We start from the raw sequence: 25,712 nt of genomic DNA, 5'->3' as shown, positions 1-25,712 counted from the left end.
CTCCAGGATTTTGTCAAAAACAAACAAACAAAAAAGAAACAAGTCACAACCCAGCCAGCCCCCTCCTCAGATAAGTAAAGAAGTCCCTTATGCTACTTTTTTTTTCTGGCCATATATATAAGACAACTATTTCACATTTGGTGTGCTGCATCAATTTCAGTGCATTGGATTAATTATATCTGACTAAATAATCTCAACTCAAGTCCACTCATTGGCTTTTGGGGGGCTTTTAACAGCATCAGATGCCATTAAAAGTGCAGTAACAGCTTGTAGACATTTGATGTGAGATGATTTTGTCACATATTATTTCCAAGGTCAGGGGCGAACCTCCCTGCTCAAGATTTCATATCCAGTTCAGTCACATAAAGGAGAAGAAAAAATACTAAAAAATATAATGGAATCCAGTACAAAGGCACCACAAACAACATGTTTACAAATTGCCATAGAGTCTTTGCTGATGTTAATCAAAGTAAATTAGGTCGGCTCATGTATTAAAATTTACTTAAGCGCAGCTACACTCCTTCTCGCTAGGGGGCGGTGGTTGAAAGCCGGGAGCGCACTGGGCACCTGGGTAATCGAGGAAACTCAAGAGATTCTTCTCCGTAGCTAACAGTAGCTAGCCGGCTAATCTCCTGCACAACGCAGTTGTGGTTGTTTTATTGCCCGTTTCAATGTCCGTGTGTTTTTGTCCTTTATATAACAGTAATTTTCTAATACGCCGTCAGTGACAAAAGTGAGGCAGACACCGACGGACAAGTTTAAATACGCTGGATGTTTGGCCACTGTTGCTTTCTCCCAGGATGCTAGCACATAAGCAAACCAGCTAGCTAGCCAACCTGCTAAAGTAGCCAAATAGCAGCAGTGTCCGGATGCTTTGAACAGCAACGCAGCGGATTTTGGTGGAGTTTCTAGTCGGCCTTGCATGATGTCAAGCAACCGGCCACAGCAAAGCGCCGGCGGGGCGAGTTCGGTGCCCAGCACAAGTAGCAGCAGCAGCAGCACAGGAGGCACTGGGAACACCAACGGTGGCGGTGGGAGCAACGCCGTCACAAGTAATGGTAACAATTCTGGAAATGTTGTGCCCTCCCGGACAGCCAGCGAGGGCGGCTTGTCGGTGCCAAGTTTGGCCGCCGTGCCGTCGTCCCGGAGCGGGTTTGCCTCTCTGAGCAGACCCTCTGCGTCCTCAGGCAGCAGAAAGAAATCCCTCCATCAAGCACCCCTTTACAACGGCCTCTTAAATTCATACGAAGATAAAAGCAACGACTTTGTCTGGTTAGTTTTCACTGGAGTGGCCGTGAAAGACCGCTTCTGGAAAATGTTATTTTCTCTATGTTGTAGCTGCTGGATATAGTGTTTGTAAAGTTTGAAAGCTACTGACATTCACTTAACACGGCTTTTTGTCTACTTTTCCAGCCCAATTTGCTTCGAAATGATCGAAGAGGCACACATGACAAAGTGTGGGCACAGTTTTTGGTAAGTGTTCAGCTTTAGCTAAGGCAGTGGGGAAGTTATTTATTATCACAGCAAATGATTTGAAGTTTATTTGAGGAGCTGCTAATACACCCAGCAGAAGAAACCGTGAAAATAAAGTAGGCTTGTCAGATATAACCACTTGTGTCATTTGTCAGACTTTTGCTCACAGAAATAACCCTGCACATGCTGTGTATTAATTATGCTTACAGGCAGGGACAGGGGAGGACAAGTTGAATCTCCTCCACCTATTCAGCATTTTGCTCAACTACCAAACAAACCCTCTACATTATTAAAAGTAAAAACTTTTGGTTTACAGTCTCACTTAAGCAACCCCAAACCAGCCTTTGCATCATTCAGAAAAGCCCCTCTTTGCCCTTGCACATTTTTTCACAATATTTTTTTGATGATTTGAACTGAAAATGTGGCCTGAATGAGCAAATCTTTGTGTGCATGTAGATGGAGTGACCACCAACGTCAAACAGGAATTGAAGCAAAAAATAGTGCAACAAGAGGATGAAACATTTTCTAAAAAAAATGCCCAAACGCAACATTAGAGTAGAGAAGTCAAACTTGTATGTGTTAAGCATGGTTTTGCGCTGGCATTTCAGCACTTTAAGGACAGTTGGATATGGATTAACTTAATTACTAGCACCTCATACATTAACAGTATTCTCTTGTCCTCATTTCCTTGTGCAGTTTCAGTTGTTGCCACAGTATTCAGTTGTTTCTCCCTCCTGCAGTTTCAAGTGCATCCGACAGAGTTTGGAGGACAGCAACAGATGTCCAAAGTGTAACTATATTGTCGATAATGTGGATCAGCTTTACCCAAATTTTCTTGGTAGGTATTTTTTAGTCAGAAGGTTGAGGCTTGTAAATGTATTAAGTGTTGTTTAGGTATTTTCTGCTTTCACTGATGTGAAGAAAACAGCTTTGAAATAGAAGAGCTGTAAAAAAATAAATAAATAAATAAAAAGTTCATATTTGCATGGGAAGACACAGGTAGCATATCCACTGTACTCTACAATATATTGATCTTACAATTAAAGCATTAGATTTATTTGTTTTACATTTAATAATAAATTAAAGGGGAAATTCTGTGTATATTTATATCAAATGTAACATGAATTGAAGCTAGAAATTAGGGTTTGCAAAAGTATGAACACACTCTGTATCATCAAGAAATATTTGATCAAATACATGAATTATTCTGCTTGGAGGTAGAGTTTATGTTCTCCAATCCTAAACAGGACAGACACTAGCAAAAGTGCTGCGAAAGTACACTAAAAGTAAATAACCCAGCCATTATGGTAATAAAACTGGTAGTTATAGTGCTGTCTCTATTGTTTTTACCACAGCTCGACTGGCTCACCCAAAGTATCATTACTTTGCTATTTAAGTCATAGCGCTTCCACCTTTTGTCATTTACCCTTTCTCCACCACCTCCTCCACCCCCACATCCCCATGTTACAGTAAATGAACTGATCCTGAAACAGAAGCAAAGGTCGGAGGAAAAGAGACTAAAATTGGATCATCCTGTAAGTCCAACACAAACACACTGTAACTGCTTTGGTTCTTTCTACCTGTGAATCCTGTGAAAGTGACACGTGAAACATCTCTTACTTATAACTGATTGGTGTCTCTGACCCTCAGAATGGGTCTAGGTGGCAGGTGTTCCAGGACGTGTTGAGTCCTGACCAGGAGAACTTGGACCTGGCAAATGTCAATCTGATGCTGGAGCTTCTGGTCCAGAAGAAGAAGCAGCTGGAAGCGGTAAGTCAGGGTATATGGCTGATCGCACATGTATTTCATTTTCTTTCGTACCAACCATTTCTTGCATTCTGCCTGCATAGCTCCACATAGTGATGGGGGTTAACCATTCATGAGAGTTATGTTTTCACCACAATAAAGTGACCACATGATTGTGATGGATCGATGCCAGTGGGTTACACTGAAAAACAGGTGACAGTGAATCCAGGGTATCTGCAGGTTTTGAAAACTCTTAAGAAGCATTGAATTCAGTTCCCCCAAAAGGCCTTAGAAGCATTAAACAATCTTTAATTTCATTTTCAAAATTCTTTTTTATTATTATTTTTTTGCCTGCGGTAGACAGTCACACTGGTGCAACAATGAATTGTGCAGGCAGGAGGCTGTTCAGTCCTTTTTGTGGAGTTTCATGCACTATTACCACTGCTAGCTACAGTGGCCAAGAAGCTCATTGACTTGTTAATGTAAATATTTTAATTGGTTAATCCATCTATCACTTTTCTAAATGTAAGTGACTAATTATATGACAAGATATTGTTATAGCTGGGAAGTACTGACATGCGTGGACACATGATATGTGAAATGGAAATGCAGTCATGTTCTTGAGGGTTTCCCACACATTTATTTATTGTGGTGGCCCCCCCATGATATCGGCATTTGCTGCCACAGATTGATTTTCTAATTTTGAAGCTGGACCGTTATTTAAACACTGTTGGAATATACACCGATCAGCCAAAACATTAAAACCACCGGCAGGTGAAGTGAATAACATTGATCATCTTGTTACAATGCAGTGTTCTGCTGGGAAACCTTGGGTCCTGGCATTCATGTGGGCGCCATTTGACACGCTGGACTCACCCAAACACCGTTGCAGACCAAGTACACCCCCTCATGGCAACTGCACTCTTCGATGGCAGTGGCCTCCCAGTGGGACCGTGCACTATGCTACATCGCAAAAACTGCTCAGGAATGGCTTGAGAAATGTGATAAAGAGCTCAAGGCTTCGAACTGGCCTTCAAATTACCCAGATCCCAATCTGATCGAGCATTCGTGGGATGTGGCGGTATCCCAGAGGTACCCCTGATCCACGATGGGGCTTCTTCCTTGAATCACCTGCGAGGCATGGACACAGGACCTCTGGGGGGTGTCCTGTGGTGTCTGGCACCAGGACGTTGGTGGACAATCCATTGAGTCCTGTGGGTTGTGAGGTGGGGTACCAGCACGTCCCAGAGATGCTCGATCAGATTGGGATCTGGGGAATTTGGGGTCGATGCCTTGAGCTCTTCATCACATTCCTTGCGCCATTCCTGAGCAGTTTTTACATACTGCTGCTGGGCCACTGCAATCAGGTAGTGCTGTTTGGGTGGGTGGAGTGCATCAAGTGACATCCACATGAATGCCAGGACCAATGGTTTCCCCGCAGAACATTGCACTGTAACAAGATGATCAATGTTATCTCGAAAATATATAAGACATTAGAATATGTTAAATAATATAAAAGATAAAATAAGATAACAGGAAAACGTTGCTCTGCTGTGTGTCACACTGTGCTCTGTCTCTGTCACCCTTCTCCTTTTCCATCACAGTTAGTTTTGTAGTTAGGTCACTTTGAGACAAGAAGATCCTGTTTGGAAAAGTTTATAGCCTGTCATGTCATGTTGTGTACAATGATGCAGCTAAAAAAAAGTGCAGTGATTCAGCTGATAAAATGTGATCTGACTCGAGGGGCTTTTGGCTGATGCTTTGAATCAGCAACGTTTACAGAGGAGAACTAGTCCTGTAAATGTGGTGGTACATGAGAGAGGAATTTCATCTTCCATCAGTTGTAACATATCGGATATGTGCAAAGAGATTCTTTAGGTTGTGTTTAAAGACACAAGATTTAGTGATGCTTGACACAGTCATTGTGGCAGAGGCAGGGTACATGTGTTTACTGGATCACACTGACACTGAGTAAATGCAGTAAAACCTGGTGCACACTTCTCTTTCAGAATAGCCTCGAACATCCCCTTTTTTCTTGTCTTGACAATGCTTGTGTTTTGAAAAAAAGTTGCAGGAAAAGAGAAGTATGAACCACAACCTATCCTGTTGACTTCTGTCCTGTCACATCAGCACTCTCTCAGAGGGACAGCAGAAATAGAGTTTAAAAATCTTAACCAGTTTTGAAAATAAGTTCCCTCACACGTGAAGAGAACTATGATTGAGTATCTCCTTTTGAAATGCACTCACTATAAGATTAGTGAGTTGTTTACATGGTAAAGATAGCCTTCCAAAGGGAGCTCTCTAACACCATATCTTTATTCCTTTCTCCTCCACACACACCCAAACACGTGGATCTGTGTATTTGACTGTCGATAAATAACAAGAAATTGTATAACTAAATTTATATGTTTGAATCAGGTTCTTACACACATTCATGAAAGGAAATTCTCCACAACTCTTTTTCTTAGTGTCCGTTCATGAATATTTGTCAACTACAGTGGCTGCATGGTTGGCCATGATTTTGCGTATAGAAACACAATCATCAGGGTTTGATCAGGCTTCTTATTAGGACAACATGATCAATTGGTGTCCTCTTGGATAGTATCCACAGAGGTAAGTTTACGTAAATGACAACAGTCTTTTCTCGGCCTCAGTGTAGTCATCCCAGTCAGTTTGGTTGGAGCATGATGATTGAAGGGAAACACTTTTAACAGGCGCATTTTCACACATTTCTTAACTAGCATATGTCAAACTGAACTGGTTGCAGGCTGAGGCATTGATGTTACAAATCAAATGGTGAGATTAAATCATGGCTGTGTAGACCACAGAGTGACTCCGACACAGTCATATGGGATCAGTGTCATCCTCTAGTACAGGAATAGTTGCAGGATTTGTCAAATAACACATTTAGTGAGTGCAAGGGCTGAGAGTGCAAGGGTGTGATCCCCTTTGTTTGCAGAAGTAACATATTTGACTGCTGTTCTAATGTTGTGTGTGAGCACGTGATGAGGCACAGTTATGTTGAAAATAGACCGATGCACTGTAAGTTTTCTTGACCGATAGTCCAGCAGCAGTGACAGTCTTCAAAAAAGCAGATTAGTCAAGAACGTATGTTTGTGGTGTCTGTGAAGAGGCAGGTTGGCATTCATACTATTGCCTGTGGGTTTGTCTGAGTCTGTGTCCCATGGGTGCTGTCCCATTGTGTGTGGCTCTGGTTTTGATACACGTTGAGACAGACACGTAAGAGAACAGTCGCACGTTCTTTTTTTTTTTTTATATTAATTCTAATAGAAATGTGCTATCAGTATTTTAAGATGGATATCACTTTCTTCTAACCTTGCTATCAGTATTTTAAGATGGATATCACTTTCTTCTAACCTTGGGATCTAGAATATGGCAATCAAACATTTTAAAATGACCAATACCAATGTGTCAGCTATCTCACAGCTAACACAAGCCAGATTAGTACACTGAAGGACTCACATTTCTGGATTAAAACAAAGGAACCAGGTCAAATGTTTGTTTTCTATTAAGTTGCTGGTACTACTACTCCTCTCTGACACTACCTTCCACTGCTCAGGTTCCTTGTCATTCCTCTCATATTTGCTTTTGTGAATGTGCTGATCCTGATTCAGATGTGCCAGATATGAAGCTGGGGTTATTCAGTTCATCTTCCTGGTGGAATTGTTCATCTAGCCAATTGGCGTCAGTGGCTGCTTTTATTTCTTTCACAGGACCTATTCTTCATACATTTTTGGTTAGCGTGTCTTCTTATTGGAGCCAAATTATTTGTCTCAGCGCAACCTGATGGGACTTGTTTGTTGTGATTATTAGGAAATTTGAGATCTACATGTAGTGATTACTCTTAATGGGCTGCAACAAATTCACACTTTCTGAGGGAATGTTATTGTTTTTCCAGATGTTTGTTGACTGTAATTTGCAGGTGTATTGTAGGTGACTTGAAATACTGGCTTTTATTAGTCATGTATTATCAATTGTTGCTAATAAAAATCCATTTTTCTTGGTGGGGTTTCACTGAAGACTTTGCCATCAAAGCAAACCTTAATGGAAATAACTGCAGTGGATGTTGTTGCTTACCTTCTTTGGTGTTTTCATTAGTTTAGACTGTATAAAAAAATGGCAAAATACAATTATCCGTCCAAAATATGACCTGACTTCCTGTTCTTGGTTCTTTTAGTTATGTTGGACATTCGAAGCATGGCAAGACTTCTAGCCACAGTTGTCAGAAAGCATCTTGCAACACCCATAAACCCTCGAGTTTGGAATTGAAGTCAAATTGCATAAGATCCTTGCTCCTAATAGTCTGTGTCTCATTTTGATCATTCTTTTCATCACAACTGCGCTTTAGTTGGCAATGCTCTCAAGCTGAAGTGTCAGGGATGGAAAGAGTACTAGAATATTGTATTCCAGTTAAAGTCCTTTAACTTTAAAGAAATTGTACCCAAGTGAGAGTAAAATCACTTGTGTAATAATTAAAGTTGTTCAGTTAGAATGCATTTAGAGTAAACATTACAGTGTTATAAAGATATTAGAAGCAGAATGAAGATGTAGAGAGACCAGAGCATCAGGGTTCAATATGTTTTTCCCATTGGCAACTAAAATGTTTTGACATGATCCTACTGTGTCTTCAGAGAATAAGCAAAGGTATTCTGCAGCTTCACTTGTAGTTATGTGAGATTATGTTTGATGTCTGTTTCTCCACTAGGAATCCCAGGCAGCTCAGAGACAGATCCTCATGGAGTTCCTTAAAGAGGCCAGGAGAAACAAGAGAGAGGTACTGTTGTTTTTATATTCAAATTATAATCGTACACAGAGGCAGAGCTGGCGGGAGGGGAGGCGGCTTCTGGCGCTTCAGCTCCAACGTGTTTTCCCAAAAGTCACAAATCTTTTAGGTTTTACAGTACTTTCACCTTTGTGTTGTTCGGATAATAATACCTTCCCATGTTGTTTATCCCACTATGCTATTCCCTAAAGAATCTAATATAGTAAATGTTATTCTGTCCGCCTAATATTCAATTCAAAGTATTGAAGACCACATTTACCTGTTCGTCTTGTTCAGAATTCTTGATTTCAATTACAGCAGCCCAGATGTTTTTGGATGGATTCAAATGTAGCAGATTTGTTAACTAAACATTTACTCTGTGAACTCTACTCTGGCATAGTATAACAAAAATAAGGCCTAAGATGTAATGCTTTTTATGCCAACTTCCTACCCTACTTGTGTGATGTAACTTAAAAGTAGTAACCTCAGACAGTTTTTGCCTCATTTTAGGCGGCAGGAGTGAAAATTAGTCACCCTAAACATTTGTTGTGTCATGGTTTCAGATTGATGACGACAGCTGTAGAACAATTAGAAACAAAATATGATGTATGCTCCACAGGATGATTTTTTTTTCTCCTTGTCCTGTTTTCCCAAAATATGTACATATTTTCTGGCATACTAATATCTCAAATGGCATGAAAAGTAGTGCATATATACTGTAACTGGGACCTAAATCTGCCTGAAGAGCATGTCCCAGGGCCCCCTGAGGTTTCGGCAGAGCCCCTGGCTTCGGTGCTGATAGTACTGCTGTACAAAGATTGGTCTGTTGGAAACTCAATGCAATTTTCAAAAGAAATATGAAACACTTTTGTACTGGAGAAAACTCAACTTTGTACAAGTAAAACACATGAACAAAAGCATAAAGTTTTAAATTTTAAGAAGGTGTTAAAAAAACCCAAACAAATAAATATTTCATGAAATAATTTTAAAACTGACCACATGCAGGCGTATTCATGTGTTCTGCTCTGTCAACAGCAACTAGAGCAACTACAGAAAGAGCTCAACTTTCTTGAAGATGACATTAAGCGTGTCGAGGTAAAGTAACAGAACATATCGCGCTCCTGTATGTGTTACCTATCTCTCATGGAATGCTAGAGAAGCAGTACACATGATTATGAAGTCATATTATATTGTGAAATGGCAACAACTGGAGCAAGTCGTCATCACAGCTTGACATGTGACCTGTGCAATTTTCCAGGAAATGAGCGGTCTGTACTGTCCAATGATGGAGGCAGAGTGCACGGTGCCTAACGTTGAAGCTCCCTCACCAGCGCCCAGGTACGGCTGACCTCTGTTCTGACAAATTCTGCCTGTACAGCAAATGAGTCCTCCGTCATCACAGTACAACCAAACACATTTACCTTTTTTGTTTACCAAAATAGAAACCTATTCTTCAGCACAGATCCTTATGTAGGAGCGTCACAGCTGATAGCAAACATCATGCATTTAGTCTAGATGTTATGGGTTCAGTATCACTGTATAGTATGCCTCATGTGTCTGTATATTTTTTATTTGTTTGTTTTTTGAGTAGCTGCAGTAGTATTATTGAGCCACCAGACTACAGCCAGCCTCCAGGATTTGGTGGAACAACCCAGGTAAGGCAGAAAAACATGCATACACACGTCGTTCAGCTGCCTTTAAATCTATTTCTAACCCTCTTTCAAAGTTTCATCAATCATCTTGTTATGTGGCCTGTAATCTGTTTGTTTGTATCTCTTTTTTGAAAATTTTTATAATATGGATTCAAGCCACTGGTTTTGCCTTCAAAGTAACATGAGAAAAAGTTCCATGGCTGTTTCAAAAAACATCTAGATCTCACAGGTTTTTGAGATACTGTGACGGTCAGAATTTATATTAAACTGTCAAATTAGACTTAATTCTCATCAAAACTAAAACAATGTGAGCTTCAACAGAATACATGTCAAAATGAGTTTAGCACTGACTTGTCTCATAAATTCTTGGAATTCTTTTTCCAGGGCAAAAGACAGACCTGGTACAACAGCACTCTTGCGTCGAGGAGGAAGAGGCTGACAGCTCATTTTGAGGACCTGGAACAGTGCTACTTCTCCAACAAAATGTCACGTATCACAGGTAGGGTTGGGTATCATTTACATACCGTTTGATTTGGTACCGGTACTCAATTGTACCTTTTTTGTGTGTTTTACTCTCTCTGTAATTACAAAGATGTAATTTCAATCAAAATAAAGTATATCAAATAAGTACAGACAAATTTAACATGTTACTAATAACCGCATGTTATTAGGAATAAGTACAGGCACAACTCACAACTCTTGGTTGCGTTTATTCAGAACATTTTACACACCACACAAAATAGAACCCACTATACCACCCTCTACCCTCCCAGATCCATCTCCACAACTTCCATTGAGTTCTGAAAAATATAACCACACTTAGGACTGCTTTCGACTTGAACAAGCTGCAGGGGTGACAAAGCGTCGTTCTTTCTTTTACTCTCTCACTCAGTTATGCTCTCAGGAACCAAAATTTCAATCGGTACTTGGTACGACCAATGATATACAGCCGGTACCCTTAAAAGAACAGAGTTTGTAACCCAGCTCTAATCACGGGTACAAGACCTGCAGTAACTTGTGGCCTCATTCTCTCATAACAATAGCAATTTGTCTAGAAACATCTGTAGGCAGCTACGCATCTGTTGTTTGATTTTATACGTCACTGGAGAAACTGGACTATATTTGCACAAAGAATAAGGCTTCAGTTCTTAGAACTGGATATTCGCTTCACAGGACGGATGGTAGTGTCTGCCTCACCTCTGTGTTACTGCTGAAGTTACTATTTCCAAAATGAAGACCACATTTGCTCAAACTTCACTGCTTGCTGTTGCAGAGATGGTGTTTCTGATTAAAAAATCTTAGGCACAAAGCAGAAACCAGACATGGTGACACACAGCGCAAAATGCTCTTTATTTTTGGTTATTATGTTACTGTGATAAGAACTGATTGCTGTTAAAATGTGTCGTGAAGCTCCTTCAACATTCAGTGTGGTTATATTTGACCTCTTTTTTTCCATAACATGCAGTATATATGGTTCATATCCCTGTTGCTCCTTGTGAACAGTATTTTAATAGTGTGTCTATTGTGTCCAGATGAAGGCAGGAATCTGAACCAGCTGGATGATTTTATGGAGTGTCTGTCTAAGTTTACACGCTACAACTCTGTGCGGCCGCTCGCCACCCTCTCGTATGCCAGTGACCTGTATAACGGCTCCAGTATTGTCTCCAGGTACAACTTGTTTATTAGTCGTATGCACTTTGTGGTACTGATCCCTTAAGACTCATGGTGTGTAGAATTGGGTGGCATTATGATGTTTATTTCCCACTGTGATGAGTAGAGGCACAAAAATGTTTTCTAACAGTATAATCTTTATCAGCATAGACTGTATTCTCACCTTTGTTTCAGTATTGAGTTTGACCGAGACTGTGACTACTTTGCCATCGCCGGTGTGACAAAGAAGATCAAGGTGTTTGAGTATGGCACAGTGATCCAGGATGCTGTGGACATCCACTACCCTGTTAATGAGATGACCTGCAATTCCAAAATCAGGTAGGAGACATCATTCCTCCCCACAGGAGCAGGGACGTGCAGGCATCTTTCAGATCATACAGTGCAGTCTTTAGAGTGGTTCTGATCTCCTTTTAGGCCGTGTGAGAAACTCTTTGTACACACGTTCAAAAACGCTGCTGATGATGCTGGCCTCTACAGCACTGCTTTCATCATTCACTAAATAAAATGTACTTTTATTAGCATATGGTGTGACAGAAATCATCAGACATTAAATGATGCGCAATAACACTAGAAAGGAAAAAGAATGTCCCCATATTTCTATTTTGTCAGGGTATGAGTTGTAGTGTTGTGCAGGCCTGTACTGATCAGACTTATGTCTCAGATTTGTAAAAACTTAATCAAAATCATTCTAGAATAATGGTCCTGGGGATGATTTCTTTTCATTCCAAACATGTTTTACAATGTCCCAGGGGGAATAGGACACCGTTAGTCTCGAGCCCTGCTTATTAGCCTGCGCAAAATTGCTGTGACACAACAGAAAAACTGAACAAGAACGTCTGATACTGATGTGTGGGTGATAAATCGGTGCATCCCTAGATTGAAACACTTAACAAATGTGACAAATTGCAAACTTGAATCTTAAAGTGAAAGTGATCCCAACCCTGTTTGTTGTAGCTGTATCAGCTGGAGCAGCTATCATAAAAACCTTCTGGCTAGCAGCGACTATGAGGGCACTGTCATACTGTGGGATGGATTCACCGGCCAGAGGTCCAAAGTCTACCAGGTATGAGACTCAGGTCTTAGAGCATCGCTTTATTTGTGATAAGGAGTCCAGTCTTTATTTGAATTCTCTATATTGGTAAATGCACATTTGACTTCATGAATCACTGATGAAATTAGGCATTTTATCAATTTTATCCTCTGCTCTCTTTAAGGAACACGAAAAAAGGTGTTGGAGCGTTGACTTCAACCTGATGGACCCTAAGCTGTTAGCCTCTGGTTCTGATGATGCTAAAGGTAACTGAGGAATGCTTTCCCTGACATATGTTTAGACACAAAACATCCTCTGTCTTTCCAGCTCATGGTGAAATGTTCTCATGTGTTTTTGTGTTTCAGTTAAGTTGTGGTCAACCAATCTTGACAACTCTGTCGCTAGCATCGAGGCTAAGGCTAATGTCTGCTGTGTGAAATTCAGTCCCACCTCCAGGTATCATCTGGCCTTCGGCTGTGCAGGTAAGATCAGGATTTGTTTTAGGTTGTGAGTGTCAGATTCCTCGTCTTTGTCCAGTAAAATACTGTTGGTAGACAGTAGTGTTGACTCTGTATCACCATCATGTTTCTTATGCATATAATACAGCGCTCGACAGTGTGAACGTTTCACTCGCATTTGTGAATAAAAATAGATGTGTGCGAACGGTAAAAAATATTTAGGGGCACGTGCGCATAAAAAAAACAGCCGAAGCAGCCTATATTTTTGTCAATAAAAAAATATGATAATCTAACTGCAAATGTCAGAGCAACTCCAGCCGCCTTCCCTCTTCCCTGTGTGACATGGTTATGGGCGGTTTTCCAAGCCACTGTCGGCACAATGAATATAAGTCCCACTGTCGGCAGTGTGGAAATAAGTCAAAGTGTAGCGGAGGAGACGGACCGGGTCAAGCGGTGGACCTCCGGGGAAGCCCTCTCCCCTCTCCCCTCTCCCCGCAGTGAGGGACCGTTCTCCAAGTTACCACTGCTGGGCAGCGTGGAAATAAGTCAAAGTGTGGAGGAGACAGACCGGGTTAAGCGGCGGACCTCCGGGGATGCCTGCTCTGTTCTCCCCGCAGTTAGGGACCGTTCTCCATGGCCAGGCTGTCAGCTGGGTGGGAATAAGTCAAAGTGTGGCGGAGAAGAGGGACCGGGAAAAGCAGCGGACCTCCGGGGAAGCCTGCTCCGTTCTCCCCGCAGTTAGGGACCGATTGCCACGGTACCGCTACTGGGCAGGGTGGAAATAAGTCCTGCATTGTTCCAGAGGACCTGGATAATGTTTTAGGATAGTAATAACATTATATAAGATAATCATATTGCAAAGATAATATATATAAGATAATAACATTAAAGACAAAATTAAATTGCACTACTTTTTCAAAACTTGATGATTTTACCTTTCTGTACATTTTGTATACAAATTCATTAAATAATTTTGCTTGTAAATGTCTATTTGCATCACGTTTATTACGGAAAACACATTATTTGATCAATTTACATTGTGCCCCTAAAGTTCTTTGTGCGCTCCTTACTTTTTCAACTTAGGAGCACATGTGCTCCTTTGCAAAAAAGTTAGCGTCAAGCCCTGTATAAGCAGCTTTACAAGTCACTGTACACAGTCTGACTCAGGACTTCCAATCAGTTGAGTTTATTTCAAATGTTAAAAGTTCATTGGGGGGAAAAAATGATGAGAATTTGTCTCTTCAAAATCATAGGCAAAGAAACTTGTTTTTCTCTCATTGCAGTGTATTAGTATTATTATTGCAACACTCGATGGGGTGCACTCACCCCACACCACTGTAGTTTGTCCTTGTGATCTCCAAAATTTCTTTTGTGGTTTCACAGACTCTGGTGGTCCAGACAAACTTCTGAAAACGTTTTTTTTTTTTTTTTTTTTTTTTTTTTTTTTTTTATACATATTCCCAAAGGAGAAATAAGAATTTTGAATATTCTCCTGTACACAGAAACAATCCTTCAGGTAACTTATGCTGGATAAATGGAGCAGCACACAAACTCTGTGTTATCCAGCGGTGAATTGCCCTGGCTTATTTACGCCATTCCCTGTGTCCTCTGAGGTCCAAGTCTGGGAAAGGAAACCCCTCCTTGACCTTGAAGTTGTTGGTTTACTGTCTGGAGAGAAGCTCAGACATTGGCGTAATAGCCAGCAGGCACAGTGTACCGTTCATTCAAAAACAAGAACTGATGGAGAACACATAGCTTGTAAGAAACATTTTAGCAAATGTCAACAGAGGCATTGCACCATCATTTCACCATGGCTGCCTGCCTTGGTGGTTACTGCATACCTCTGACGCTAAGATTTGTGTCCAGTTATGAAGGACACCTAACTGAGCAGCCTTGCATACAACAGCCCCTCCCCACTCTTCTTGAATGTTCTGTCATTTCTTCCGTCTGAATGCTTGCCTTTATTTTGGTTTGCAGACCACTGTGTCCACTACTATGATCTACGGAACACTAAGCAGCCAATCATGGTGTTCAAAGGCCACAGGAAGGCTGTGTCCTACGCCAAGTTTGTCAACGGAGAAGAAATTGTTTCTGCGTAAGTCAGTTCAGTCTTATTTTTAGCAGTATTGTGCTGAAATTATATTTTTGTATGTACAAAAAAGTTATCCATCTTTTCATTTCTTTTTGTCAAATGAGTGAAGCTCTTTGGCATGAAAGTCCACCTTTCTGATGTTAAAATGTTTTAAACCTATCACTAAACCTTACCTGTTGGCAACATGTAGGTCAACCTAACTCACTCGAATAACCATATTCCTATGTTAAATCTACCTCTGCATGGGCCCACATATATACTACTTAACTTTACTTACTTGCCTGCAATACTTCAATAAGAAAAAGATGATTTGTTAAAAAAATTCTGTTAAATTTGTTTAAAAAGCATTTAATTAAGTGCCCGATACTTGTAGACACCCTGTTCACTGATTTCATACAAAAAATATCTATCAACACAATTGATAATCTTCCATCTCAGAGTAGTGAAAAACATTTCTAAGAAGTCGTGTCAGAAAATGCCCTACAGTTGTGGACTCATTATATATTTACATCCTTTAATTCACAGCTCAACGGACAGTCAGTTGAAGCTGTGGAACGTCAACAAACCTCACTGTCTGCGCTCCTTCAAAGGTCATATCAATGAGAAGAACTTTGTAGGCCTGGCTTCCAATGGAGACTATGTTGCCTGTGGTAAGCATTGATTACAAACAGTACAAAAGCTTATAGTTTGGATGGGTAATATATCAGATGTACTTGATGTATTGTGGCTTGTTTCACATGGGATGTATAAAATGACTATCATGAACATTGAGTATATATGGTCTTTTTTTAAGCCATCTGCATGAGACTCGCTTTGGCGTTTCTGTTTTCTGGCTGTCTCCCTTTCACAGACACACATACATAAAGAAAGACTCACAAATGTGATATGTCACACACACTCTGCCCATTCAGATTACTTTCTCCTGAGGTTTCTACCGTTTTTTTTCCCCGTTAAAGGGGTTTTTTTGGGGAGTTTTTCCTTATCCGCTGCGAGGGTCATAAGGACAGAGGGATGTCGTATGCTGTAAAGCCCTGTGAGGCAAATTGTGATTTGTGATATTGGGCTTTATAAATAAAATTGATTGATTGATTGATAAGTGATAGTGTGAGCAGGCGAAGTGTGTTTCATGTCTGCGGGGCTCCAGAACGCTACTATTAGTCGCATTTTGTGACCATGGAGCACCACTGCAGCTTGCAGATATTAATATATGAACTGGAGAGCTGTTTGTTTTCAGCTTACAGTAAATAAATCGTCATGTTTAACGGTGCCAAGGTTACAGTTTAATTTAATGAGATCAACGATAGCATGAGCATAGGAGAAGTTTGCCTCTGTACCTGTAGGACTCCAGACCACAACTATTTAGTCACATTTTGTAACCATGGAGCGTTAGTGGGACTTTCAAATATTATTAGTATATGAACTGGAGAGCTGTTTGTTTTCAGCACGCAGTGAGAGAATCCTCACATCTAAAGCGCTGTGGCAACAGTTTAATTTTGTGCTAACCGCTAACTGTTGACTGGAAGCTTTAAGTTCACAGCAAAACATTAAGACGTCCGACCCAAGATGAGCAAAGTGCTTCCACTTTCATTAACTTACTTAAATTATTTAACTTTATTATAACAGTGGCTACTTTATTGTGACTAGTTAATTTAATAATTTTGTATTTTAGTAGTCTACAGTACTTTAGATGAGTTTTCAAAATATTGCGATATATATTGTGTATCGTAATATAGCCTAAAAATATCAAGATATTATATTTAAGTCATATTGCTCAGCCCTAGCTTATAGTTAATATGTTGCAAATGTATCTGAAATGCAGTATTTCCTTACTATGCGCTCAGCAGGGGCAGGGGCACCACTATAGTTTTATTATTTATTCTTTTAGGAAGTTATTACAGCAGCCTGTAATTAAACAAATGCCAATCTAACAATTGTCAATCTATTTAAAAAAACATCACCTTTTCTGTGTGTGTTTTTTGTGTGTACTTATACAGGCAGTGAAAACAACTCCCTGTACCTGTACTACAAAGGACTTTCCAAGACACTGTTAACGTTCAAGTTTGACACAGTGAAGAGTGTCCTGGACAAGGACAAGAAGGAGGACGACACCAATGAGTTTGTCAGTGCGGTCTGCTGGAGAGCCCTGCCTGATGGAGTGAGTTCACATTATTGTTACACTTGTTGTTAATTTTATATGTGCTGTTCATATTTAAATGCTGTACTAGATGGACAATCACAACAATGGTGTACATTATGTCACCGCCTGTTGATGTCATTGTTAACTTTAACTCAAGTACTTCAAGTCCTCCTTTCTGTGGTCATTGTGTGCTGCTGTGTAGTCCTGATATGGCGCAGCATCACCGTTGGGGGAAAAAAAAGTCTATCTCCTCTTTTTTTGTCATTGAAAACAGTATTTTTAGTTACGGTTTTTTTTTTTTTTTTTACTAGATTTTGTTTACGTTTTTCATCAACAATATTACATGTTGATATAGTCACAGCTAGTTTTCAGTGACGTTGGTGTCATCTAATCTTAGTCAGGGAATAAAAAGGTCGTTGACAAACATATTTGGTTCAACTTTTTGTTAACGAAATTAACACTGCGCGTCTATTATTGCTGTCTGCCGTTAATAAGAAGATGGCGTTAATGCACACAGTCTCTTGTTGAAACGGAAATGTGTTTTAGCCATGATAAAGGATCAATTATATAGTTTTTAAATGTCATCAGACCACATGATGTGATATGAGAATCTTACTTCCAATTCAGCTTGCCTTATTACACAAAAAGAATGAACAGTACAGTTCACAAAAGTCCTATTTTATGTCATATTTTGTTAAACAAACTGTAATATTGTCCTAATAGATGATTAAATGTTACCAACACTATGTTGTGATTTATTATTATACTTTGTTTTTCAGGAGTCAAATGTACTGATTGCTGCGAACAGTCAAGGAACAATCAAGGTTTGTGTTTTGAAAGTTATACACAGAACATACTAATAACTACAGTCCTACTGCGCCAGGTTTCAGACTGATGCCTGGGTGTCATGCCGAGTTAGAGCTCAGTCAGTCGGTCAGTTGACAAGAAACTCGCAGCTGTTTTTATCAGAGAATGTTTGAAGTTTTTGCAAGTTAGTTGCTAATTAGTTTTCTTTCAGTCGGCCAATCTTTTCAGATCTAATACAAAAGGAACCTTCTTTTTTGCACTTTTGTCACTGTGTTTTAAAAGGCACATCCGAAATCCAAATGTAATGCCTCTGACATTTGTCAGAGGTCAAAATACGCAGACAATACTCTGTATGTGAAGTGTAGGTTCTGGATGCTTTGAGCACACAAAAAGCCATTCACCTTTGTTGTACAGGGTGGCAGCAGAAAATCCACTGACAGATATTTTAAACCCCACTACATCAAATTAAAATGATCTGCATGATGAGGTGTCACAAGGGATGAGTGGGAAAGAATGTATTTTTAGGAATGTAATGTGTTTTAGTTTGTTGAAACAGTGGTTTTGGGGGTTACAGGTCCAGTCTACTGTTGAGGCCACCTATTTAAAAACAGGAGAGATGCTTCACTCAGTCTGTAGTATTATACTTAGAATTTCCCGCCGTGCCGCACTTTTGTTAACAGCAACAACTAAACTCACTGTTTCAACACCTTGATTCTAGTGACAGTGAGCTACAGATAACATTACAGCTCTATCCTCTCTCTCCACACAGGTACTTGAGCTTGTCTGACGGCCCGCCATATCATCAGTGTGTGATCAAATCAGCCTCTGTTTGTTTGGTAGAGGATCAGTCTGATGCAGGAGGAGCCCAGGCTGCTTGCTGAACAAGGATATCCGACAACAGCAGGAGAGCTGATATAAACTGAACCTGTCTTATTTTAATGAGCTCCAGCAGAAAGACTGTGGACCAGTACATCAGTATAGCAGGAGAAGATGTGCTGTCTTTTTACAACAAAGAAACGAGGACCTTGCTCGGGCACAAATGGAACAAGAGACTTTAGAAAACATTTTAGTTTCCTTTCAGTAAAGTTATATCGGCTACTATAGAACGCCTCTTTATGGTTTTAGGTAAAATCAAAACTTGTACCTTTTTTTTAATTGAGCTGCTCCTCTTGAGGGTACAGCCAGCCAAACGCTACTAGTGTGATGCATTTTTCCTTTTAAAGGCCAAAGCACAAACAAAATGACATGCAAAAATGATGTCTTCACATGAAGCTTTTAACCCCCCCTCATTGTTTGTCAACCACCTGTTTTTCCCCCTTTACGTGTAGTTTTTGTGTTTTTCAGATTGGGAGAAACCAGTTTTAATAAATATGACTTGAATTTCATTCTGTCAAGCGTATCGTCAGTTTCTTTTCCGGCTTACAAGTGTAGAATGTGATTAATTGTACGGAGGTCAAGGATAATGGAAATGTTGAGAGACTGATGTTTCTGTATCTGTCGGAACAAAATGAGATTTGACGTGTTTTCCTGTGATCACAGCAATTCTCATGTAACTTAAGGCATTGTTCTGCAGTGCTACATCGAACTGGATTATTTTTCCACGTGTATGTGAGCTGTTTGTTGCTTGTTGAAAAATGAGAACCTCAGAATCAGATTTAGTTGTTTTAAAGTAGCAATGGAATTACTCTTCGCATACTGTACATCTACGTTTTTAACTCCACACAGACTGCTGTCAGTTTCTGTGGAGGGGTGATCCGTGTTGACAACATTGACATTGAGAGGATTTGGTTAAACACCGCCAAGACCTACCTATTTTATGATAACTGAGTGAGAGAGGTGTTTTGTATTTGTATAACTGAATAAATTATTTCAAAACAACCTTGTCCCATTTGTTTTTATTAGATATTTTTGGCATTTAAAGCATTCTCTTAACAGTTTTGTTTACTGATGGGTCTCATCTGGCGTGTTTGAACCTTGTGTGAAATGGTGATCCATTAAATCTACCAGAGAGCCACTAAATGTTGTGTTTACTCTTTTATTTTATACTAAATGTGTGACACCTATCACTGCAAGAGCCTTTTGTTGTAGTTCTCTTACTCTGGAAATTAAATGCTGACTACTGTAATTTCGTAATGAGCAATGAAAACAAAAGATTGCTGGTCTCAATAGCACAACAGGGAGACTAAAACTTAATTTTTTTAAATTTAAATTACATGAACAAAGTCTCACAGAGCAACGTCAAACAGAAAATAATAAATGAGATACTGTCACCACTGATTAAATTAATTCCACAGCAAATATTTTGTTCCTTAATGGCTAATCAATTATATCATTAACGCAGGCCTCAAGATTGTGAAGCAGCAGTAACTGTATATTTTCCTTTTTCTTTATGTATCTTTTTATCACGTAGCGTACCTTTTCAACTCATTTCTGATTAATTAAGGTGGTTATGATGATGTGTTAATCATTTATAACGTCTGTCTATGAGTGAGTCTTGTCCAGTTGTGGCTAATGTAATGTGTGTGAGTGTGTGTGTGACTGGATTCAGGAGGCATTAAACAGTCTTATTGCTGTGGGGACGAAATATCTCCTGAAACGCTGTGTCCTGCAACGCAGTGAGATGAGCCAACTGCTGCAGCTGCTCCTCTGTCGCTCCAGGAGGCTGTGGAGAGGGTGTCTGCTATTGTCCATTAAAGCTTTCAGGTTGTTGAATGTGCCCCTCTCCACCACAGTTCTTAATGGGTCCAGTCTCCTGCCGAGCACTGAGCCAGCTTTTTTAACCAGCCTGTCCAAATGCTTGATGTTTTGTCTGTCAAGCTGCCTCCCCAGCACACTGCAGCGTAGAAGAGTGCACTTGGCACCACAGTGTGATAGAACATGGTCAACATCTCCACACACACATCAAAGGACCTCAGTGTCTGTGGGAAGAACAGAGGGCTCTGCCCCCTCCAGTAGAGGGCATCAGTCAGTCTCCTTGGTTTTGGCTGTGTTCAGGTGGAGACAGCGCGTACTGCACCAGTCCCTGAAGGCATCCACAAGGTCCCTGTACTCCCACTTCTGATTGCTCCTGATACAAGCAACAATAGCTTTATCATCAGAGTATTTTTATATGTGGCAGGACTCTGAGTTGTGCTTAAAGTCTGCTGTGTAGACTGTGAACAGGAACGGTGCTAAAACAGTTCCCTGTGGAGCACCAGTGCTGCTCCTGACCATCTTGGAGACACAGCTTCCAAGCCTGACATGCTGAGGCCGCTCTGTCAGGTAGTCTGTTATCCAGGAGGTGATCTACTCCCATCCCCTCCAACCGGTCTCTCAGTATGGGGGGCTGGATGGTATTAAACGCACTTGAAAATTCAAGGAAAAGGATCCTAACACACCCCGGCTCTTCCAAGTAGGTGTAGGCCCGATGCAGCATGTAAAGAACCGCATCTTCCTATGTGCTCCTGATAGGCAAACTGGAGGGGGTCTACTGCATCAGTGATCTCTGACCTCAGGAAACGGAGGACCAGGTGCTCCAGGGTCTTCATAATGTATTATGTTAAGGCCACCAATTGATAATTATTTAACTTGACCGGGCGCCCGATTTTGGGCACCGGTACGAGACAAGATGTTTTCCACTGCACCGGGACTTTGCCTGTTCGAAGCCTCCTGTTAGAGCCACTGAAGGGGCTCTGCTAGCTGGGCTGCACAGTCTTTCAGGAGCCTTGGACTCGCCTGCTGTAAAGGACAGTGGTAGTTGGCCATGGGTGGTAGCTGTAGCTGCAGTAGTGGGGGAGGGGCTACTTCCAGGTGACAGTGGAGCAGGAGTAGCAGCAGCAGGTGACACTGTGGAAGGGGGGATGGATGCAGGGGTTGGGTGAACACTGCCTCCTCCATCAAACCTGTTATAGAACAGGTTGAAGTTGTTGGCTTTGTCCACATCACCATCCATAACCTGGCGGTTCTTCTTTGAATAGCCCTTTATGTTCCTCATTCCCTTCCACACTTCTCTGATGTTGTTCCACTGCAGCTTACTCTCCGCCTTTCTTTTGTAGTCCACCTTTGCCTGTCTCAGTTTCCCCTTCAGCTCATGCTGAACCCCCTGAGCCTCTCTGTCCCCCTTCTTGAACGCCAGCTGAGACCAAGACTGCATCTCATGATTTAATTGTAATTTTGAATTTATCAGGTTAAAATTGTGATATTAAAAAGTTTATTCAAGAAAATGTGTTAAGTAAAAGAAAAAAATTAGGACTTTTAAATAATGTTTTGGCTAAGTAGCCCATTGTTTGGTTTTCTGTAAAAAGGTTTTTTTTTATTGACTTGTTTTTCCTCATATTTCATTATTTGTTTATTTATTTATTTATTTGGAGAGATATGCTTTCTTTAGGGACGAGGAAGATGAAGAGGCCATCAGTAGGAAACAAAAAAAGGAACTACTGTTTTCAGAATAGTGGCGGAAGGTTTTGGCAGACGGACCACGGACAACTAGCTAGTTAGCGGCCGCTGGAAACAAAACCGGATTCTACTGAAGTTCTGATGTTACCCAGTTAAACCTTGGCCGTATTTAGTTACTTGGCTGTTTACTGATTTCATCTAGAGGTCGAAACTTTCGTGGTGAAGATGGGAGTACCGAAGTTTTACCGATGGATTTCAGAGCGCTATCCTTGTCTCAGTGAAGTTGTCAAGGAACATCAGGTAGGAAACCATTGATGAATATCGTTAGCTTCTCAAGCCACTGTTACTGATAGCCGCTGCGTTAGCTTAGCTATCTGTTGGCTATCAGCGAGCTAAGTATAGCGGGCCCTGGAACTTTTATCCCCCGTAGCTTCACAATGTTTCACCCGGTAACAGGACATATCTCTTGTCAGTCCCTTTTGACTCCATTGTTTAATTAAAGTCAACATAGACGCAGCGTTATTTATACAATTCCAGCACAAACTCGCTTGCTATTTTGCTACCCTCTACGTGTGCACATTAAATGTAAACGTGAATATAACTTAGTAAATGCTATACCACCGGATAATTTAGGTTTTTGTTGGGCAAGAACATTCCTCACAACAGTCAGCTAGCATTCCCTCACAGTCAGCTGGCTGTTCAACTTCACACTAAGAAGAAGCTGCCGCTAGTTACTGTTGCCATCTAGTTTACAGTCTCCCTGCTTTGCAATGTTTGTGAAGTTGTTGAAAATGCATTCATTATGTGGTCAGCCTGTAGTTGATACAACAGGCGACAATGTGAGTTAACCCTACATGACTTAGTTATTTAAGCTCAGTTATTTGGGCTGCCTGAATTGATTTTAGTGACCTAGTTCCCTGTGTAGTAAGGCGGATAGTGTTTCACTGCTTGAGCAGCAGTTTCATCAGCTGGACGTTGCTCGGTGTCACTCTCATTGCGTAAGCCAGCTTTGATAAGACAATAATAAGGACATTTTATATTGGAGGACAGTGGATATGCAAAGTAAGCTGTATACCCTGTTCTTATAGTATAGGTCAGCCCAGTTTTAAAAACATAAAGGACATTTTGCCCCTGTGTTACTAAACCTACATGTCACCTTGATGTGTCACCGGAGAGAGTATTTTGGTGTCTGTGTCAGGCTGAAGGAGCTCATTAAAATGCTTCTGGTGACTGCCAAAGATGAGTCGACCCTTTTACTTTTGGCTTACAAAATGTGTCATGTGAAGGATACCCCCTTGCGGACACACCAGCATATGTTAAGACAAAACAAAACAGGGAGAGATGTATTCCACGCAGTCAAGGAATATCAATAGATTTTACAAATTTGTCACTTTACAGGAATCCACTTTAACAATTTTAATTTTTTTATGTTTCTTTCTCTTTTCAGATTCCAGAATTTGACAATCTCTACCTGGACATGAATGGGATCATCCACCAGTGTTCCCACCCGAACGACGAAGATGTCCACTTTCGCATTTCCGAGGAAAAGATTTTTGCTGACATCTTCCATTACCTGGAGGTGCTCTTCAGGATCATCAAGCCACGCAAGGTCTTCTTCATGGCGGTGGATGGCGTGGCACCGAGGGCAAAGATGAACCAGCAGAGAGGACGGAGATTCAGGTAGAGATGGATACAGCATTAAAGAAACACAAAGCAATTCTTTCTGACTGTTTGTGTACAGGGTGACACCCAGAGTGGGTCAGCTGGGGTCATCTGACCTTGCTCCATGACCTTGTTACAGACCTGAATTTAATGTTGGTATGTCTGTCTGGCTTTGTTATGAAAGGGTGAACGCAAGTTCCTGTTATAACCATAGGGTTACCAAAATGTTATTGTTATTATTAAATGATTATGGAATGATTTTTACCCCATAGTAAAATATATAAACTTGTCGCCCTCCCACCACTTAACACTTCTCTATTTCAATGTCAAAGACAATTGAACATGATTGTTAAATTTAGGTTGTTGCAGTAGCTTTTCTTGAGGTGACCAAATAAAGAGATGAAATTTTATAAAGATTTCTGCACCATGACCTTAAATCACAAGTGTAAATAATGGCACATTCTCTTTTGGTAATCTGATCAAGATGACGACTCTGTTTGCAAATGTAGTTATACAATGTCTGGTATAATTCTGTGGTTGAGCAGTGATGTTGGTGGTGCTGCCTAATAAGGCAGAATGAGCCTCAGACTAGAACTAAAACGCAACATTTGCTTTGGTAAAAACTGAAGAAACCAGACAACAGGCAAGATAACAGCCCAAGACTGTGAGTCTGACCTGCTCTCTTTTATATATGCGTGTCTGTGTGTGTGTGTACGTGCGTCTGTGTGTGTGGGTGGCTGTGTGTCTAGGTCCGCCAAAGAAGCAGAGGAAAAGATAAAAAAAGCTCTGGATAAAGGAGAGGTGCTTCCCACAGAGGCTCGTTTCGACTCCAACTGTATCACTCCTGGTAGGAATGCTTGCGAGCTCTAAACAAAATGAACAGCACTCATTAGGATTTAGAGAAGCAGCTATAGCATGACATGTACAAAGGTACCTGTTCATGTCAGGGTAGGGAAATCATTTCTTTCTAACTTTCTTGTTTTTTCTTCTATGGTTTTTAACGAAAATGTGTTTGGGAAGTGGAATTCAGGCATTGTGGGTTTAGTTTTTTCTGTTGAACTATGGGGCAACTGCATTTTTCTCCTGTATTGCAACGTATTATTGTCAGTAAAATTATGTTGTTTTTAGCATGGACATATTTTATACAATCCTAACATATTAGATGTAAACGTGCCTGTTCTCAGAAAGTTGGTAGCAACTCCTTTAATCACACATCCTTCTTCCAGGCACTGACTTCATGGCAAGACTCCAGGAGCAGCTCAAGTATTTTGTCCACAACAAGCTCTCCACTGACAAGCTATGGCAGAATGTCAACGTCTACCTGTCTGGTCATGAGGTGTGTTAACAGAATGGCCACTGTAGTTTCAATAGCAGCATTTTGGCACCAGTGTTTGTGCTACTGTTTAGTCACTGTGATTCTGTTACAGCTTCAGTACTGCCTGTACCAAGTCTGTGTTTCTCTTCTTTACAGACCCCAGGGGAGGGAGAACACAAGATCATGGAGTTCATTCGCTCTGAGAACGCCAATCCCGGTCACAACCCCAACACCCGACACTGCCTATATGGCCTGGATGCTGACTTGGTAGGGTTTGTGTGGACTTAGATGAGGGTGTTCATTATTGATTAAACCCTCTGTGGATGCTCACACGTCTTGCTCTCTGTGTTGTAGATCATGTTGGGTTTGACCAGCCATGAGCCAAATTTCTCCCTGCTCAGAGAAGAGGTCCGCTTTGGAGGAAAGAAAAACCAGAAAAGGTTCTTTTCCTTGTCTTTTTTTTTTTTGTATAGTTTTATTTGATATCTTTTCTGTCATTTTTTGTTCTACCA

General features: G+C 40.7%; 2 protein-coding genes across 2 annotated transcripts in view; both read left to right on the top strand.

Moving 5' to 3' along the window:
* Nucleotides 1-562: 562 nt before the first annotated feature.
* Nucleotides 563-19,844, top strand: cop1 (COP1 E3 ubiquitin ligase). The gene is made up of 20 exons (XM_050074594.1): nucleotides 563-1,272; nucleotides 1,414-1,473; nucleotides 2,214-2,311; nucleotides 2,944-3,008; nucleotides 3,124-3,243; nucleotides 7,946-8,014; nucleotides 9,038-9,097; nucleotides 9,261-9,340; nucleotides 9,594-9,657; nucleotides 10,039-10,153; nucleotides 11,187-11,322; nucleotides 11,500-11,643; nucleotides 12,280-12,388; nucleotides 12,540-12,621; nucleotides 12,721-12,837; nucleotides 14,791-14,908; nucleotides 15,431-15,555; nucleotides 16,900-17,060; nucleotides 17,822-17,866; nucleotides 18,619-19,844. Exons 1-20 carry the CDS (start codon nucleotides 923-925, stop codon nucleotides 18,634-18,636), a joined length of 2,136 nt encoding a protein of 711 aa, XP_049930551.1. The 5' UTR covers nucleotides 563-922; the 3' UTR covers nucleotides 18,637-19,844.
* Nucleotides 19,845-22,303: 2,459 nt separating this feature from the next.
* The window catches only part of xrn1 (5'-3' exoribonuclease 1), a 28,318-nt gene continuing 24,909 nt past the window's right edge, over nucleotides 22,304-25,712 (top strand). Inside the window, exons 1-6 of the mRNA XM_050074521.1 lie at nucleotides 22,304-22,523; nucleotides 23,671-23,903; nucleotides 24,635-24,732; nucleotides 25,112-25,221; nucleotides 25,357-25,467; nucleotides 25,555-25,640. Of these exons, the coding sequence (XP_049930478.1) occupies nucleotides 22,449-22,523; nucleotides 23,671-23,903; nucleotides 24,635-24,732; nucleotides 25,112-25,221; nucleotides 25,357-25,467; nucleotides 25,555-25,640 (713 nt within the window). The 5' untranslated portion in view covers nucleotides 22,304-22,448. The remainder of the gene's footprint in view (nucleotides 22,524-23,670; nucleotides 23,904-24,634; nucleotides 24,733-25,111; nucleotides 25,222-25,356; nucleotides 25,468-25,554; nucleotides 25,641-25,712) is intronic.

The sequence above is a fragment of the Epinephelus moara genome, chromosome 21, assembly GCF_006386435.1.
Source record: "Epinephelus moara isolate mb chromosome 21, YSFRI_EMoa_1.0, whole genome shotgun sequence".
Taxonomy (NCBI): Eukaryota; Metazoa; Chordata; class Actinopteri; order Perciformes; family Serranidae; genus Epinephelus; species Epinephelus moara.
The sequence above is the reverse complement of the archived record's forward strand: the minus strand, read 5'-3'. Positions and strand labels throughout refer to the sequence as shown.